Source organism: Marmota flaviventris, chromosome 5 (genome assembly GCF_047511675.1).
Source record: "Marmota flaviventris isolate mMarFla1 chromosome 5, mMarFla1.hap1, whole genome shotgun sequence".
Taxonomy (NCBI): Eukaryota; Metazoa; Chordata; class Mammalia; order Rodentia; family Sciuridae; genus Marmota; species Marmota flaviventris.
In genome coordinates, this window is record NC_092502.1 from 159,819,968 (window position 1) to 159,834,453 (window position 14,486).

The 14,486-nt window shown below is 45.3% G+C and overlaps 1 protein-coding gene across 1 annotated transcript in view; it reads right to left on the reverse strand.

The window, feature by feature from the left end:
* Window positions 1-14,486, reverse strand: part of Adcy2 (adenylate cyclase 2) — a 374,991-nt gene that overhangs the window by 260,801 nt on the left and 99,704 nt on the right. Inside the window, exon 3 of the mRNA XM_027943896.2 lies at window positions 13,009-13,170. Within this exon, the coding sequence (XP_027799697.1) occupies window positions 13,009-13,170 (162 nt within the window). The remainder of the gene's footprint in view (window positions 1-13,008; window positions 13,171-14,486) is intronic.

Below are 14,486 nucleotides of genomic sequence, written 5' to 3' on the forward strand. Positions count from 1 at the left end.
CCAAGTCCAGGGCAGGGTGCCGTCCACAGAGATAAGGAGCACATGAGTTGGAGAATGAGCAGTCAAGACTGGGGAGCCCTGTTGAAGTGCCTGTAGGGAGCTGCAGTGGACACAGTGAGCTGACTCATTCTGAGGACAAACACACACTGAGACCTGTGCCAGAAGCCACCAAAATGAATTCAAAATTATATGCAAGTCAAAAGGCCAGCAATAAAATGGAAATACTTCTACTTTGTGGATGTTATAAATATTAGTTTTGAAAACACCTTAAATAAAAAATGAGAATCTTAAACTGGTTCAAAAATAGCCTCAAGAGAGTTTGTAAGGTTTCCTGTAAGAATCTACTCTTAACGCCAAGATAAAATGTCTGCGCTCCTACCCAGCTGTTTATCCAAAACCCACAAAATTCTTTAAATTCCATATGGGACACAGTTAGCGGAAGGAAAGGAAATAACTGGGCAGTCTATATGTCTAGTTTAATGTTTGTTTGCTTCAGAAATGACTCTTTCTGCTCTAAAAACTTAGTAATGTGAAATCTTATTTATGAGAAGGAAAAAAAAATGCCTGACTGAATCTCCACAGAAAAATCCAAGCAGCCGTTGATGAGGAAGCAATGCAAATGCCGGGTGGGAGAACTTTCCAGAATGATTTTAATGTACGGCAGAGTATGAAACGAAAAGAACCAGAGATGCTGGGAAACTGGTTTGCAGTGAGATTCAAGGCATTAGAGGGGAAGAGCATCGTTCCCAGACACCTGAGGAGGTTTCCTAGGGGCAATGAAAACGGTTATCTACTGAACCACGTGTTTCAGAACCAGCTTCCCAGGACTTGCCAGGGTGTGGCAGGGACAGGTGTGCATCTCACATGCACCTGTGAGGGTTTTCAGGTCACCTCGTAATCTCTACTGGGATCTATCCTCTCTCTCAGCATCCATCATCTTCATTTCAATGGCCAAATCTGCTCCTCAGTGATGGCTTGAGGGTGGAAACATGTCCTCTGGGATGCCACTAAGGTCATCCATGCCCCAAATGTCTGGGTCCTTCAGGCAGCAAAAACCAGGAGGGCCTCTCAAATGGAGGCCCAGAGAATCTCCTTCATACCAAATTAAGAAACACAGTCATCCACCTGCTAATACGCCTGAAGTCAGAGTCCAAGACCCACAGCCTGAATCATTAGGGGCTTCACCTGGAAAACTTCCTGAGTGGTGGATAAGGCAGTTGATGCCAAGTTAGTGCCCTGGGTTTCTCCTACAGTATTTTTGAAAAATTCTACTCTGCACTGCATAGGAAATTGAATCAGTGACCTTCTCTGCCTAGTTAAGTAGCTAAAACACATCAGTCTCTCTTGGTCCTCAGGAAGACTTCACCGGGGCCGTGTGGAATCCAGCCTCTCACTATCCAGCCTGTGGATGATGTTTGTATAACTGGAAGCAGTTTGGTTTTAGCTCATTTTTTCTGCCAATGACAAGCAACCCCAGATTCTTAAACTTTTCTTTGCGTACCCTCTTTCCTATTTCTACAGTCAACTTTGTGTCTGTCTTCTGATTCCTCCATAAGGCTATAAATTGGAAGAGCTCAGAAAGGCATTTAAAATTCACATAAAGATTTGGCTTCTTTTGAGGAAGCCAGGATGATAACATAAGGTTTGAGGACATTGGATGGCTGTCACTCTGAAAGGACACCAATACCTCACCCACCTCACACGTGGCTGCCAGGCTCAGAGATGGCAGACACAGCACAAAGAAGTGCACGTTGCTCCCTTGGACAGGAAATCTGAGACACCTGGATGCCAGCGTCTATCTCTGTCACACTTCTGTGTGCCCAGTCACTCTTCAATTCAGTCACATGCACAACCATTCAATACCTTGAACAGTTGATGTCAGACACGCGACAATATTAAAAAGCTCTGATTCCTGCCGCAGATCTCAGCTCATCTCAAGACGATTCTGCATGAACTGTAACAATAACAAAGAACTGGGTGCTGTGGGAACACGGTACCTTCCTTCCCGCTGTGACCTTCCTCTCTGGGTCAGTGACTGGACAATGGTTACTCACCTGTGTACTGACAGCTGCCATCCAACAGGGAAGAGAAGCAGGAATCCTCAAGGGTTAGGGCAGAGTCCTTTGTCACGTCAAAGGTTTACCTGACACAGGGACTCAGACCTGCCCAACTGCACCAACCCAGAAAGCTGTCCCAGCTGGGCACCTTGGAGTGCTCCACTGGTGACCCTGCTCTGTTCACTCTCTGTATCTTCCTCCTTCCCCTGCCTCTCCCCATCACAGGTTAATGTGCTGGTCAGACGTGGCTACCAGGTGGACATTTAAGAAGCCAAAGAGAAGGTTAAGGATGATTTCACTCCAGTTTGACACATGAGGTCAAAATTTCCTCTTCTTTACTTGGAAATTATCCAGAACACAAAAGAGAATGGGAAACACATGTGTGATCTGTGTTTTTAATAAAATTGGGTAACGGGCAGGAACTCCAGCCCCCAGCGTGGGAGGGCCAGCTGCTGCCAGCTGTGACCAGGCTGGAGGCGGAGAAGAGGCGGAACCAGAGCACTGACACAAGTGGCGGAGGTCAGGAGGGAAGTGGGGCTGTGCCACCAAGGGCCCCCGAGCTGCTGACGCCAAGCCAACCGTTCAAGACTATAGGAGTGTTGGCCAGAGCCCCTGGCTTGGAACATTCCAGGAGCTGAACTGGACAGGAGGACGCCAGGAGGGCACACTGGCCACAAGCATGCTGACTCCGGGGGGCCCAGCATCTCCATGGGCTATGGGAGGCAACAGGACTGAAGGAACCTCACTAAGGACATGAATCCCCCGGGCAGATGCTCAGCAAGATCTGATGAGGAGGATCACAGTAGAAGGGCCACCGCAGTAAGCAGCTCTTACTAAGAGCACAAAAGAAATTGGAAAGAGTACAGATGAACTGTAGGGTTTTTGTGTTTTTTTTTTTTTTTTTTGAGGGTGGGGTGGTCCTAGGGACTGACCACAGGGTCACTTTATCACTGAGCTACCCTCCAGCTTTTTTTTTTTTTTTTAATCTTGAATTTTGAAACAGAGTCTTGATAAATTGTTGAGGTTGACCTGGAACTTGTGATCGTCCTGCCTCAGCCTCCTGAGTCAGTGGAATAATAGACAGGCACCACTGTGCCAGGTGACCATCTCTAATGTCAATGCAGTAAAACTAAAATAAATAACAAAGAAAGAAAAGGAAAACCTCTCGAAGCCTGAAAATAAAACAACAGTAAATGTTTTTGTGTTAAGAAAGACATGCAAGCACAATTAAAAACTATAGAGAAATAAAGAAAGTGAGCACATGGGATGTGCAGAATCAAAGCTGTTTTTGAAGGGAAATGTATAGTCTTTGATACTTATGTAAATGAATGAGAAGTATCTAACACAGAGGTTGGGAATAAAAAGCAAAACAATATGGAGGAAAAAACAATCTAAGAAATAAACATGTTGGCAAAAGACTGAGAGAAAAATCCAAATCCAGAACATCAATAAAAATAATAAATATATAATGAACTTGCTCTTTGGAGAAATAAAGTAAAATAAATATAATGGTAGCTCGATGGGCCAGTTAGATAGATGAAGAAAACAGAAACTCCGAAAATAAGAATCTAGCCAGGGAAAAGTAAACTCAAATACGAAGAAATTGAAACCATGGAGAGATCACTCTTCTGTGAAATGCAGTTGAGACTCTGAATGAAAGAGATTGCATTTATGATTTAAATACTGTGAATGTATTTTTGGCCAAAACAAACTCCACAGAGAAAGTAAGTCTAAACAGAATATTTTCACAGAAAAAAACAGAGAGTGTTGTGCTCTCCAATCTAGAGGAGTAGCTGAGATGGAAGAAGTTCAGGAGTAGTAGAGCTTGCAGATCCGTCCACTGCTGAGAAGCAGCAGAGCTGCCTAAGCCACGGTTCTGGTTACTGTCAAGAAAGATGAAAAATCCCTAGTAAGCTGTTGGTTGAACCAAGTAGCAAACCAGAGGGAAACACAACATAACCCACTGAGGGGAATTCTGGAAATTTAAAAGTTGTTCCATATCATATTAACAAAGAAACCATCCAATTTTGTCCATGGGTGATTAAAGAAAAAAAAAGATTCTTTTGATAACCATCCAATATCCACTCTTTAAGGAAAAACAGAGAGAGAGAGAGAGAGAGAGAGAGAGAGAGAGAGAGAGAGAGGAGGACATTTCTCTAAATAAAAATCAATGGTTACTTCCTTCAAATTATAAAATTTCTTAGCTTAACTCAAAAACCAACGTATGACCTAAAGGGAAAATACTAGTCCTACTAAATAAAAAAATAAAATAGACTAAGTATGTACTATCACAGACTTGACGTTATTTTCCCCCTGAATTTATCCAGTAAAGCATCTGGAAATAAAAGGAGGTTTTAAAATTCGAAAGGTAAAATCCACTTGAAAATAATGTGCTTATAGACCTGAACAGCTAAGAGGGTCAAATGGATAACAGCTACAAAGGGAGCATCCACGAGTGGTTCTAAGAAGCGTAGTCACTGACAACCCCCTTCCCAGCCTTCGTCTCTCTCCCTCCTCTCCTCTCTCCATATCTCCTCTCTCCATATCTCCTCTCTTCTCTGTGGCTATTTTTAAAATGGGCAAAGCACCGTGGACAGATGTTCTGTTGTCCTACCTATCTGTAGTCATCTGGCAAGAATTATTTTTGCTTTCCCTGTGGATGCTAGTTTTGTTTAAACAAGGGTGAAATTCCCATATGCTTCTTCACTGAATTCTTCTAGGTTTGCTTTATTTTTCTACATTACTATAAATATCCCCCAAGAAGGTATCTTCGTGTATCATGTACCACACTGCTTAACAAAACCTGAACAGACAGGAGAAAGGCACTGAGCAGATTCTGCAGCCTTAAAGAGTGGTCCCAAACTAAGGGAAGGTGTCTGCCACAACCCACCAGGGACAGAAGGAGACCCAAAGCCCCACTGTGCATGCTGAAATTCTGTGCAATGGGAGGCTCAATATATGATGTTTTAGAACAACGGTCTTTGAAGATGTAATTAAGTTAAGATGTTGCAATGAGATCATCCTGCATTTAGGCTGTGTCCCTGTAAGACACAAAGGAGAAGAGATGCGGAGATAAAGGAAGAAGGCATAGCCTGAAGAGAAGACTGTAAAGAAAGATGTGCAGATTTTTTGGAGCACCGAGCTAAGGAATGCCAAGGTTTCCTGGCAACACCAAAGGCAGAAGAGAAGCATACCTAAGTTCTCCCTCCAAACTACAGGAGCAACCAGCCCTGCCAACACCACCGCTTCCATTTCTGCAAGAGAATAAATGTCTGATTTTTACATTTCTCTTGTTTTAAGCCCTGAAAGTTGTTGTAATTTGTTCCAGCAGTTCTGGGAGACCAACACAGTATCTCCACTGGGGTGGTAGGAGAGAGTCAGATTGATGAAGCTCTTTAGGTTCCTGTTTTCAAGATCACCAACTGATTGGCAGGATGGTCATTTCCATCTTATCCAGGTACAATGAGGCTGGTAAAGTTTGCAGAGAAGAACCACCTCGAGGTTGCTTGGACACTGAAGGGTGCTTTTCCAAGGAACAGACTGTCCAGAGGAGGAGTGGCGTGGCCATCCGAGTTATGCCACTGGCCAGTGACCCTGGACACGCATCCTCTTGTATTCCTTCCTCTTCTTCCTGCCAGGGAGTGGGTTTGGGGAGCTGTGTCTTAAGGGCTTCCAAAACCAGGTATTCTATGAACCTAGAGCACCTCAAAACCCCAGATGCCCTTCTCCTCCAGTCAGTGCACTCTGAGCTGCTAGTGTCTCAGCAGGGTGCAGCTGTCTTGGTCGGGGTTCAGGAGGCCACAAGATGGTCAGTGGGTCAACTGAGCTATGAGGGTCTCACACATGCACCATCCAATTCTTGCCTTACCAGCTCAGATGATTATTTGAATTTTGGTTACAACGATATTCCTCAAAGTATTTATGTTCCATCTCTCTTAGCTTCTAAAAGTCAGCCAAAGATATTACTGCTGCTACTGCTGTGTACCACTCTTTGGGGACCTGGCACCAGCCTAGATCTACAACAGGTTCTCCATACCTGACCAGCCTGATCAGCACCAAGGCCAGCAATCACACACGACAGGTGGCTGATGCTGGTGCCATTTTACAGGTGAGAACACTGAGTAGGCTGAAGAATAAGGCCAAGCTCACGCAGTGTTGCAATCGGCTTCTCCAGAAAGCACATCCGAAATGGAGTTTAGAGTTGATTAGGGAGTTCTCTCAGCTTCGATACCCAAGGGGAGGAAAAGAAACACCAGTGGACAGAGAGAAGTTGTGCTGTAGCACAGTCCATCTTCAGGCAAACTCAGGGATGCTCTGGAGCAAAACTTGTTCTCAGAATTGTCCTTCATTGGGCCAAAATGGAAGGCATTTGTGTTCAACTCCATCAGTCATGGACATGGGTTAACTTGAAAAGCCTTGGGTGGGTGGGTCTCTTCCAGCAGAGGAGGGTATAGGCCACACATGAGGTGTAGCTTCATTGCTGTACAAACGGGCAGTAGCACAGTCTCTCCAGCTCTATCTTTTGTGGAAAAAATAATACTTTGTACTTCTCTGAAGACAAAACAGTAAGAACAGAGATCCACATTCCTACCAATTAGTCTCCTCCACAACCAGAAACCAGGCAGCTGGTAACCTGCTGTTTTTTCCTCTGAGCTTCTCAGATTAGATCCTAAATGCAATTTAATTCCAGACTCCAATATACACTTCCTGAATTATACTTAAAAAGAATCAGTTATGTAACAAATCTGCATTACTATTGATTACACACTTGCCACAGATGATTGGCTATATTAAGTACGATAACATTTTTTCCCATTGTATCACAACTTAAATGTATTAAAGCATTCTCAGTGTAAAATAATCCTATAAAATTTCCAAACACTTAAGTAATCCTGTTAGAAAACCAAAAAGCACTCCTTAGCTTATCTTCTCTAATAAATACAGATTCTCATATAATCGGCTTGCTTAAGTAAATCTAGACTCAAAACCTTCCCCCCCCCTTTCTCATGGGGAAGTAAAAGATAAATGAAAATTTGGAATGTGGTTTGAATACCAAAGCCCTAAAAATGTAAGAAGATTAAATAAATTTCAAATGCAAAATGCAATCATGATACAAAATAGGAATAGGTGACAATTCCTCGAGGCTGGCTCTGCCTTGGGCTGACAGTGGCGCTCAGCTGCACTAGCAGGACAGAGGACAGGGCAGGCAAGATGCACAATCCAGACGGCCTAAGTGCCACGGAGCACCGTCTCCAGGCAGCCGATGACCAAAGGTCCCCCACCGCCATCAGGAGGCAGGACTCCAGCCTCCCAACCTCCTCCAAGTCCCCTACCTCTCCAGGGTCCAGGCAGAAAGCAACCGCCACAGTGTAAGGCTCATCTGTCCTCCTGGCCCCAATCTGCCTTTGCTTTGATATAAAGGCAAGCAAAAAAGACTCTTTGTGGCTCTCATGAAACTTTTGGTCAAATGTATATCGTCCCACTGATGCAAGTAAAATTCTTATTTTCTAGTTGATCCTGAATTGCTGGGAGCTTTTAATGCTTTGACTAAATTTACGACCTGGAAATAATATATTCTTCTTACATGGGCAACATGGAACTGCTCTTCTGTACATTTCCTGATTACATGTTTTCTTACCTTTATTAGGAAGGGATTGTGGAATTCCTTCAAAATCTCAGATGGTTTTCTTTGAAAACCAATAGAGGGACAAAGGGGAAAAATTATGAGAAAACTTGCAGACACCAGCACAGAGTGCAACAGAGATAACTGACAAGTATCTCTTCCTGTCCCACAAATAAGTGAGGTGTTCAAACGTGTCCGCTCTCCTTCCCTTCCTGGCCCTCCTCTCCCCCTTCTTTCCTGTCCCTTTTCCTTCCTTGCTGAGTAGGTCAGTCCTCAGGCCATCAGAAGAGGCCAACACAGCAGCTTCCACACCATCAGAACACCGGGAGCAGGAAGCTGTCCGGGGGTGACAGAACGGGGAGTGGGAAAAGCCTACCACAGGGGACAGAGCTTGAACAGGAGAAAGGGACGCACACACCAGGGCAGCGCCATGTGGACCGAGTGTCAGAGTCTGAGCTGGCCGGGCAGGGAGGACCTGCTTGCAGGAGAGTGGTGGGGAGAGGGGAAGCTGGGTGTGGCACTCAGACAGGGGGCCCAGAGAGAGGCTTTGGGGTGGGCAGGTGGGCTGAGCGACAGAGGACAGATTAGGACCCGCGACTGGTCAAATAATTAAATACTTCAAGAAACATGGAAGCTCTTTTTTTTTTTTTTTCACTGTTGGTAAAGGAAAATGTTCATGTGAAGTCATAGTGGTTAAGATCTAAGTGCATGTGACAATAAACATAGCAGAAATAGGTGTGGGCTTTGCCTTGGGTGTAAGGACACCCCCCAGGCAGCAGGAGCCCCTCACACCCAGACCTTGCTGCTGAGGGCTTTCCCCACTAATAAGACCCTCTGGAAAGACAGCTGGTTTTAGAGGTGAGGGGAGAACAAGATGAACCTGAAACATCTCGTTGTGACAGAAAGCAAGGGGGTACCCAGAAGATGATGGACATGTCAGAAAGACAGAAGCCAGGCTCAAGGTGCCCCTGGACAAAACTGAGACAAGGTGGTTATGTAAATGAACAGCAGGGGTTTATAAACTATCCAACAGTAAAATCAGGCAAGCACAAGGCCGTACAGACATAAACAAACAAATTGAAAGTTTGATGCAAAACAGGGAATATTCATAGTTTTCAAGCAATTCCCCCTAATATAAGTACTAATAAGAAAGGGGAAAGAGCAGTTTCGAGTGGAAAAGCCTGGTGGGCAGTGACAACACACACAGGCACACCAGAGTCCCAGGTGTGATTAAGGCGGGACAGTCACGGCCCAGATGCAGCTCTACAGGGACACGCTCCCCATGACCAATTCCTGCCAACCGTGCAGAACCCGAACCTACGCAGGCGGACATCAGACAAACCCAAGCTGAGAGGCCTTCCACAGAGCCAGCAATCCCCAAGGTGTTAAGATCATGGCCAGAGAAAGACGAACAGACCGTTCCAGACTGAAGCCCAGAGGGACTTGAATAGAGCCTGACAGTCCGATGGCAATCACATGGCAGTGTGGATTCCCCGACGTTGACAGTCCTGTTATGACTACGTAGGAGAACAGCACTGTAGACGATACTAAAGCACTGGGGCATGTGGTCTCCAATTGGCAACTTGCTTTTACTTATTTTTTAAATAGGTTTTTGGGCTGACATGTGTTTTCTTTCTTTTCCCTTATTTTATTTTTTGTCTACGTTTTTTAAAAAATATTTTTTAGTTGTCAATGGACCTTTATTTTATTTATTTACATGTGGTGCTGAGAATTAAACCCAGTGCCTCACACGTGCTAGGCAAATACTCTACTACAGAGCCACAACCCCAGACCTTTTCTACATTTTTTTACTGGTGCACTATAGTTGTACATACTGATGGGACTTTTTGTTACATATTTGTACATGCACACGATATAATTTTCTGTACTGTATTATTGACTTATTGGTAAGTCTATGATTGTTCCAAAATAAAAGTTATAAAATGTATTAGGGATTGTACTTTAAAATGTGGTGGGGAATACCATCCATACTCTCCAGTTTTTAGCTACATTTCCTCCATAGGGTGACGAGTCATAGCCTGAGAATGCAGTGCACTTCAAAAAAAAAAGGTTGGCAAAATGAATTTCCTGAAGACAGTGAGCTCTGTTATGGTGGGAAAAAAGCACTAGATTTTCTCCTAAGTCAACATTTTGATTAACAGATATACACTGCACATGCTAAATGGCTTTCTAATGTTCAAATACATAAATGAAACGCAATTCTTCCTATGGATCCATGACAAGCAAAAAGTTCTCTTCCCTTGAAGGTCAGAGGGCAGGTTGGTGCATACTGACCCCCAGTGATACACAGCCTCTTTCTTCAGCCCAGTGCTGCATGTCCACATAGTGCTGTTTGAACAAAGGACACCACAGCCACACAACCTCCCTCACACCATTCTAATTTACATGCACTGTGCATTAAAAAGATCCAGTAAAGTGTTCTTCTTCCACCTCAAGCCAGTGGTAGTTTAGTTCTATTTCCAGCAGTGGCCAAAAGCAGTGCAACACTTTTCTTCGTACCTTGATGTTTACCCATGAACTTTCCATTTACAGCCATTGCCATATTTCACTTTTCCCAGCTCTTGGAGTCGCTGTGAAATAGTTTCTGAGGGGTGCAGGCGACGGACTGCATGTTCTTCTTTGCCTCTCCATATTATTCTTAATGAAAAACTATGGAATGAAGCATTTTTATTCCTTTTGCATTTTCTACCAATTATCCTATCTCTGGCTGTCTGCCGATATGAAGGATTTTTCTTTGTTGTTTTTTGAAAATAGTAAATAAAAATTTAAGGTTAATGCTCTTTCCCAATTTCCTTTTACTAATACAAGCAAATAAAAATGCTTTCAAAACCAACTCAATACAGTATGCATTAACCTAGAACACAACAGTTCTTTGTAAAACACTTTTTCCTCTATTTTTTTTAACTGTACTTAATCCTTTCAGGCAGGTATTAAAATTATTTTCCAATATTTTTTTCCTGTTAAATCCACACCAGCAGACACTTCATCTATTCATGAAGGAGATGAAGAGACAGGTACAAAGTGTTCAAGGATGTGTTCCAGGGGAGCCCTGTCCCTGAAGGTGCTGTGAGCCGTGAAGAGTTTGAGGTGCCTACTGCCAGTCAAAGGAGGACTTTCCCACAGTTATTTCCAGAATGCAAACTGGCGGAGCAGATCAGGTACTTGTTGCCACTGCAAAAACATAGCCACCACCACCCTGACCTGGATGTGCCCACCTGAGGTTGAGGTTAATGACCCAAGTAGGGAAAGGGTGGAGTGTATGGGAGAAAGGACAAAGACTTCATTCATACCCACAGGGTAGACTGAGAGGCAGAGGGGGTGAAGCAGGGCAGAGCTCCCGTACAAAGCAGCACTTCTCCATCGTCTTTCCAGGGACAGCTGGGTTGATCTTTTTTTTTAACAGAAAAGTAGCAGCCCGAGGTTAGAGGTGGGGAAAATGATAAGTAGCTGCTCAAAGGGTAGAAACTGTCAGAGATAAGATAAGCAAGTTCTGGGATCTATTTATCACACAGGTGGTGAGGGAAGGATCTAATTTGATCATGATAATCACAATGTATAAGGATGTCAAATCATCATGCTGTATGCCTTGAAAGTAGGCAATGTTTGCCAATCAAATATTTTACAATACAAATAATGCATTGCCTCTTCAATCTTCCCCTTGATGAGGTGCCAGCAGCCTCCATCTGTGCCTTAGGAAGTGCGGGTCATTGGGATAGGTCAGGTGTAATGCACAGAGGAACTGTTATGGTTTGGATGCGAGGTATCCCCCAAAGCTCATGGGTGAGAAAATCAACAAGTTTCAGAGGTGAAATGATACAATCAGTGAACTAATCCCCTGATGGGATTACTGGCTGGTAGCAGAAGGTGGGTAGGGTGTGGCTGGAGGACGTGGGTCATGGTGGGCATGCCTCTGGGGATGCAATACGTAGAGCACAACAGGTTATTGCATCTCTGCCTTCTGACCTGAGCTGCTTCTGTCTGCCACACTCTTCCACCATGACGTTCAGCCTCACCTCAAGCCCCAAGGAATGGAACCTGCTATCTAGGGATTGAGGCCTCCGAAACCATGAGGCCCTAAACAAACTTCCTCTCCAATTGTTCGGGTCAGGTCTTGTAGTCACAGCAGCAAAAAAGCTAACTGGAAGAGAGACAATCTCTCCTCTGTCCCGTGCTTCCCGGGGGGTGGGAGCTCCCCAGTAACACCAGAACCAGCCAATGGAAAACCCGCTGCACTGTGTCAAGTCAGAGGCGCCGCCTTCGCACCCTGCAGAGAGACACGTGATGTGCAAAGGCTTCAGCTGCTCTTAGTGAACATGATCTTATGATGAGAACTAGGAAGTGAATATTGAGAAAGGCGATCTCTAGAAAGCTTTCAAATCAAGGGAGAGACGACAGGCTCAAGGGTAAGTCTCCACCTCCATCTCAAGTTTTCAAATTAAACATCTCATCAAGTCCATCAAAAACTGGTTTCTGGTCCCTGCAGGGCTGAGGGGAGCCATGTCTAAAAGCCTCATTCCTGGCCCAAGATGCAGATGAGTGACAGAGCTCTTACCTAGCAAGTAGAAGGCCCTGGATTCCATCCCAGCACCATAAGAAGATAAAAGTAAAATCTCCTTCCCAATGGCGCAGTGCTATTCCTAACTGGAACTCTGCCTTGCTGCATTTTATATCACAGACACATGTGTTGCAACTGACCCCCGTAGACCAAAATAAAACAGACCTTTTACAGGTAAAAAAAGTGACTGTTAGGAATAACTCCAAACCAATGACCCTCCTGTTTATGGATGTACATAACAGGAAATTGGTAGCTTTTAAAATGCTTTTAACTAATTAAATAGAATGGCTTCTTTGAAATTCCAAAATTTGCTATTATAGCATTTTTTAAAACTACATTTTTTTTAAATGCCCACAGACCTAGCAGAAGATTGAGAAATGGAGAATATTTTTGTCCTATGTAAAGAGAGAGGTGGGAGAGAATTATGAATTTAATTGTACAAGTTATTTCAATCTAAAAATAAGGGTGCTAAATTGCAATATATAGTAAGAATGCCTTTTTACCATCAAAAATCACATCACCATTCAGCAGTCACCAAACTGAAGTTGCCAACCCTATGTTCCTGCTAACATTAGTTTCTCTGTTGCTAATGGCTAAGCCACTACCGGCCCCACTGATGGAGGGGGCATCAGGGACAGCACCAGGGGCAGAAAGGAAGCAGCTGCCAGGTGCCAGACGACACACCTGGGACCTCCACTCCATCCTCCTGAGGGACGGGAAGGTCATTGCCCTGGATGCTGAGGGGCACTCACCTGCCAGACCAGGTGCTCCTTGGCCCCAGGCGTCGCAGACAGGCAGACGCTCAGCACAATGGTGTGGGATGAGGAGGTGAGGACGCTGGCGATGATGGCGTCCCGCATGTTGAAGGGCAGCATGGTGTACACCACGAAGACGATGAAGAGGAAGAAGGACACCTGCGGGGGGAGAAGGGAGGGTTACAGAGTGCACTACTCCAAGAGCCTCCGCTGTCCTTCCTTCCAAGGCAGCAGAAAGTGACATGCCCAATTGAGAAATAACGACATAGCCAGGTGCGATGGCACACACCTGTCATCCCAGTGGCTCGGGAGGCTGAGGCAGGAGTATTGCAAGTTCAAAGCCAGCCTCAGCAAAAGTGAGGCATTAAACAACTCAGTGAGACCCTGTCCCTAAATAAAATACAAAATAGGGCTGGGGATGCGGCTCAGTGGTCGAGTGCCCCTGAGTTCAATCCCTGGTACCCACTCCCCCCCAAAATGACAAAAGGGACAGCAAACGGAAACAAGCCCACTGGGTTTCAATAAGGGATTAATTTCTATGACGGGACAGAGTTCTTACTTAAGACTGCAGGACTCTCACTTTTGGTGTCCACGCCATTGCAGACATTAGGTCAGCCTGAGCGGTGCCTGGGCACAGTTGCAAAGCTGGTCCAGAACCGTCAGCATCTGGGATTGGGGCCTTAGAGGCACAGAGGTAGTTCAGCTGTTGTGCATCCTCTTCCAGAAGAGGTCAAATACAGAATAGCCACGTGACCCAGCAGTTCCACTCTCAGGCATGAACCCCAAAGAAATGGGCACTCAAACAAGTGCACGTGCACACGTGTTCACAGCGGCACACACACCCCAGCCAAAAGGTGGGAACACACATCTCCATGGAGGCACGGGCACATCAACAGCTCCGGCATTTCCATACACGGGAAGACTGTTCAGGCACACCCAGAATAAAGAGCAGGCTAGCCTGCCGGGGACCTGGAGGAGTCACGCCAAGGGAACGGAGCTTGGGTGAAGTTCCACTACTGTATGACTCCATTTACATGACCAGGCTGGAGAAGTAAGTCCATGGACAGAGAGCAGACTGGCAGCTGCCAGGGGCTGGGGTGGGGTGGGACGAGGAATGCAGAGTAATTGCTTAATGAGGATGGAGTTTCCTTTTGGAATGATGAGGAAGGTTTGGGAGCCAGTTCTGTGAGTGGAGGACACGTGGATGATCCTGGATCTCAGCCACGTCACACCCAGTGGCAGACTCGGCCATGCACATTGGCAGCCACTTCACAGTTTGCATATCCTGGAGTAGGGGCCACCTCCCACCCAGCCCACCCCAAGGAGAGGATGAGGCAGACTCTGAATCCCCTTCTCCAATCATTGCTGCTGCTGTCTCAGGATAAGAGCAAAGGAGAAAGCCACAAGGGACCAGGAACCCTCCTCAGGGAGCCCAGGGGTCTATGTGGACCCTGCCTCATGTCCCGCTTCCCCTC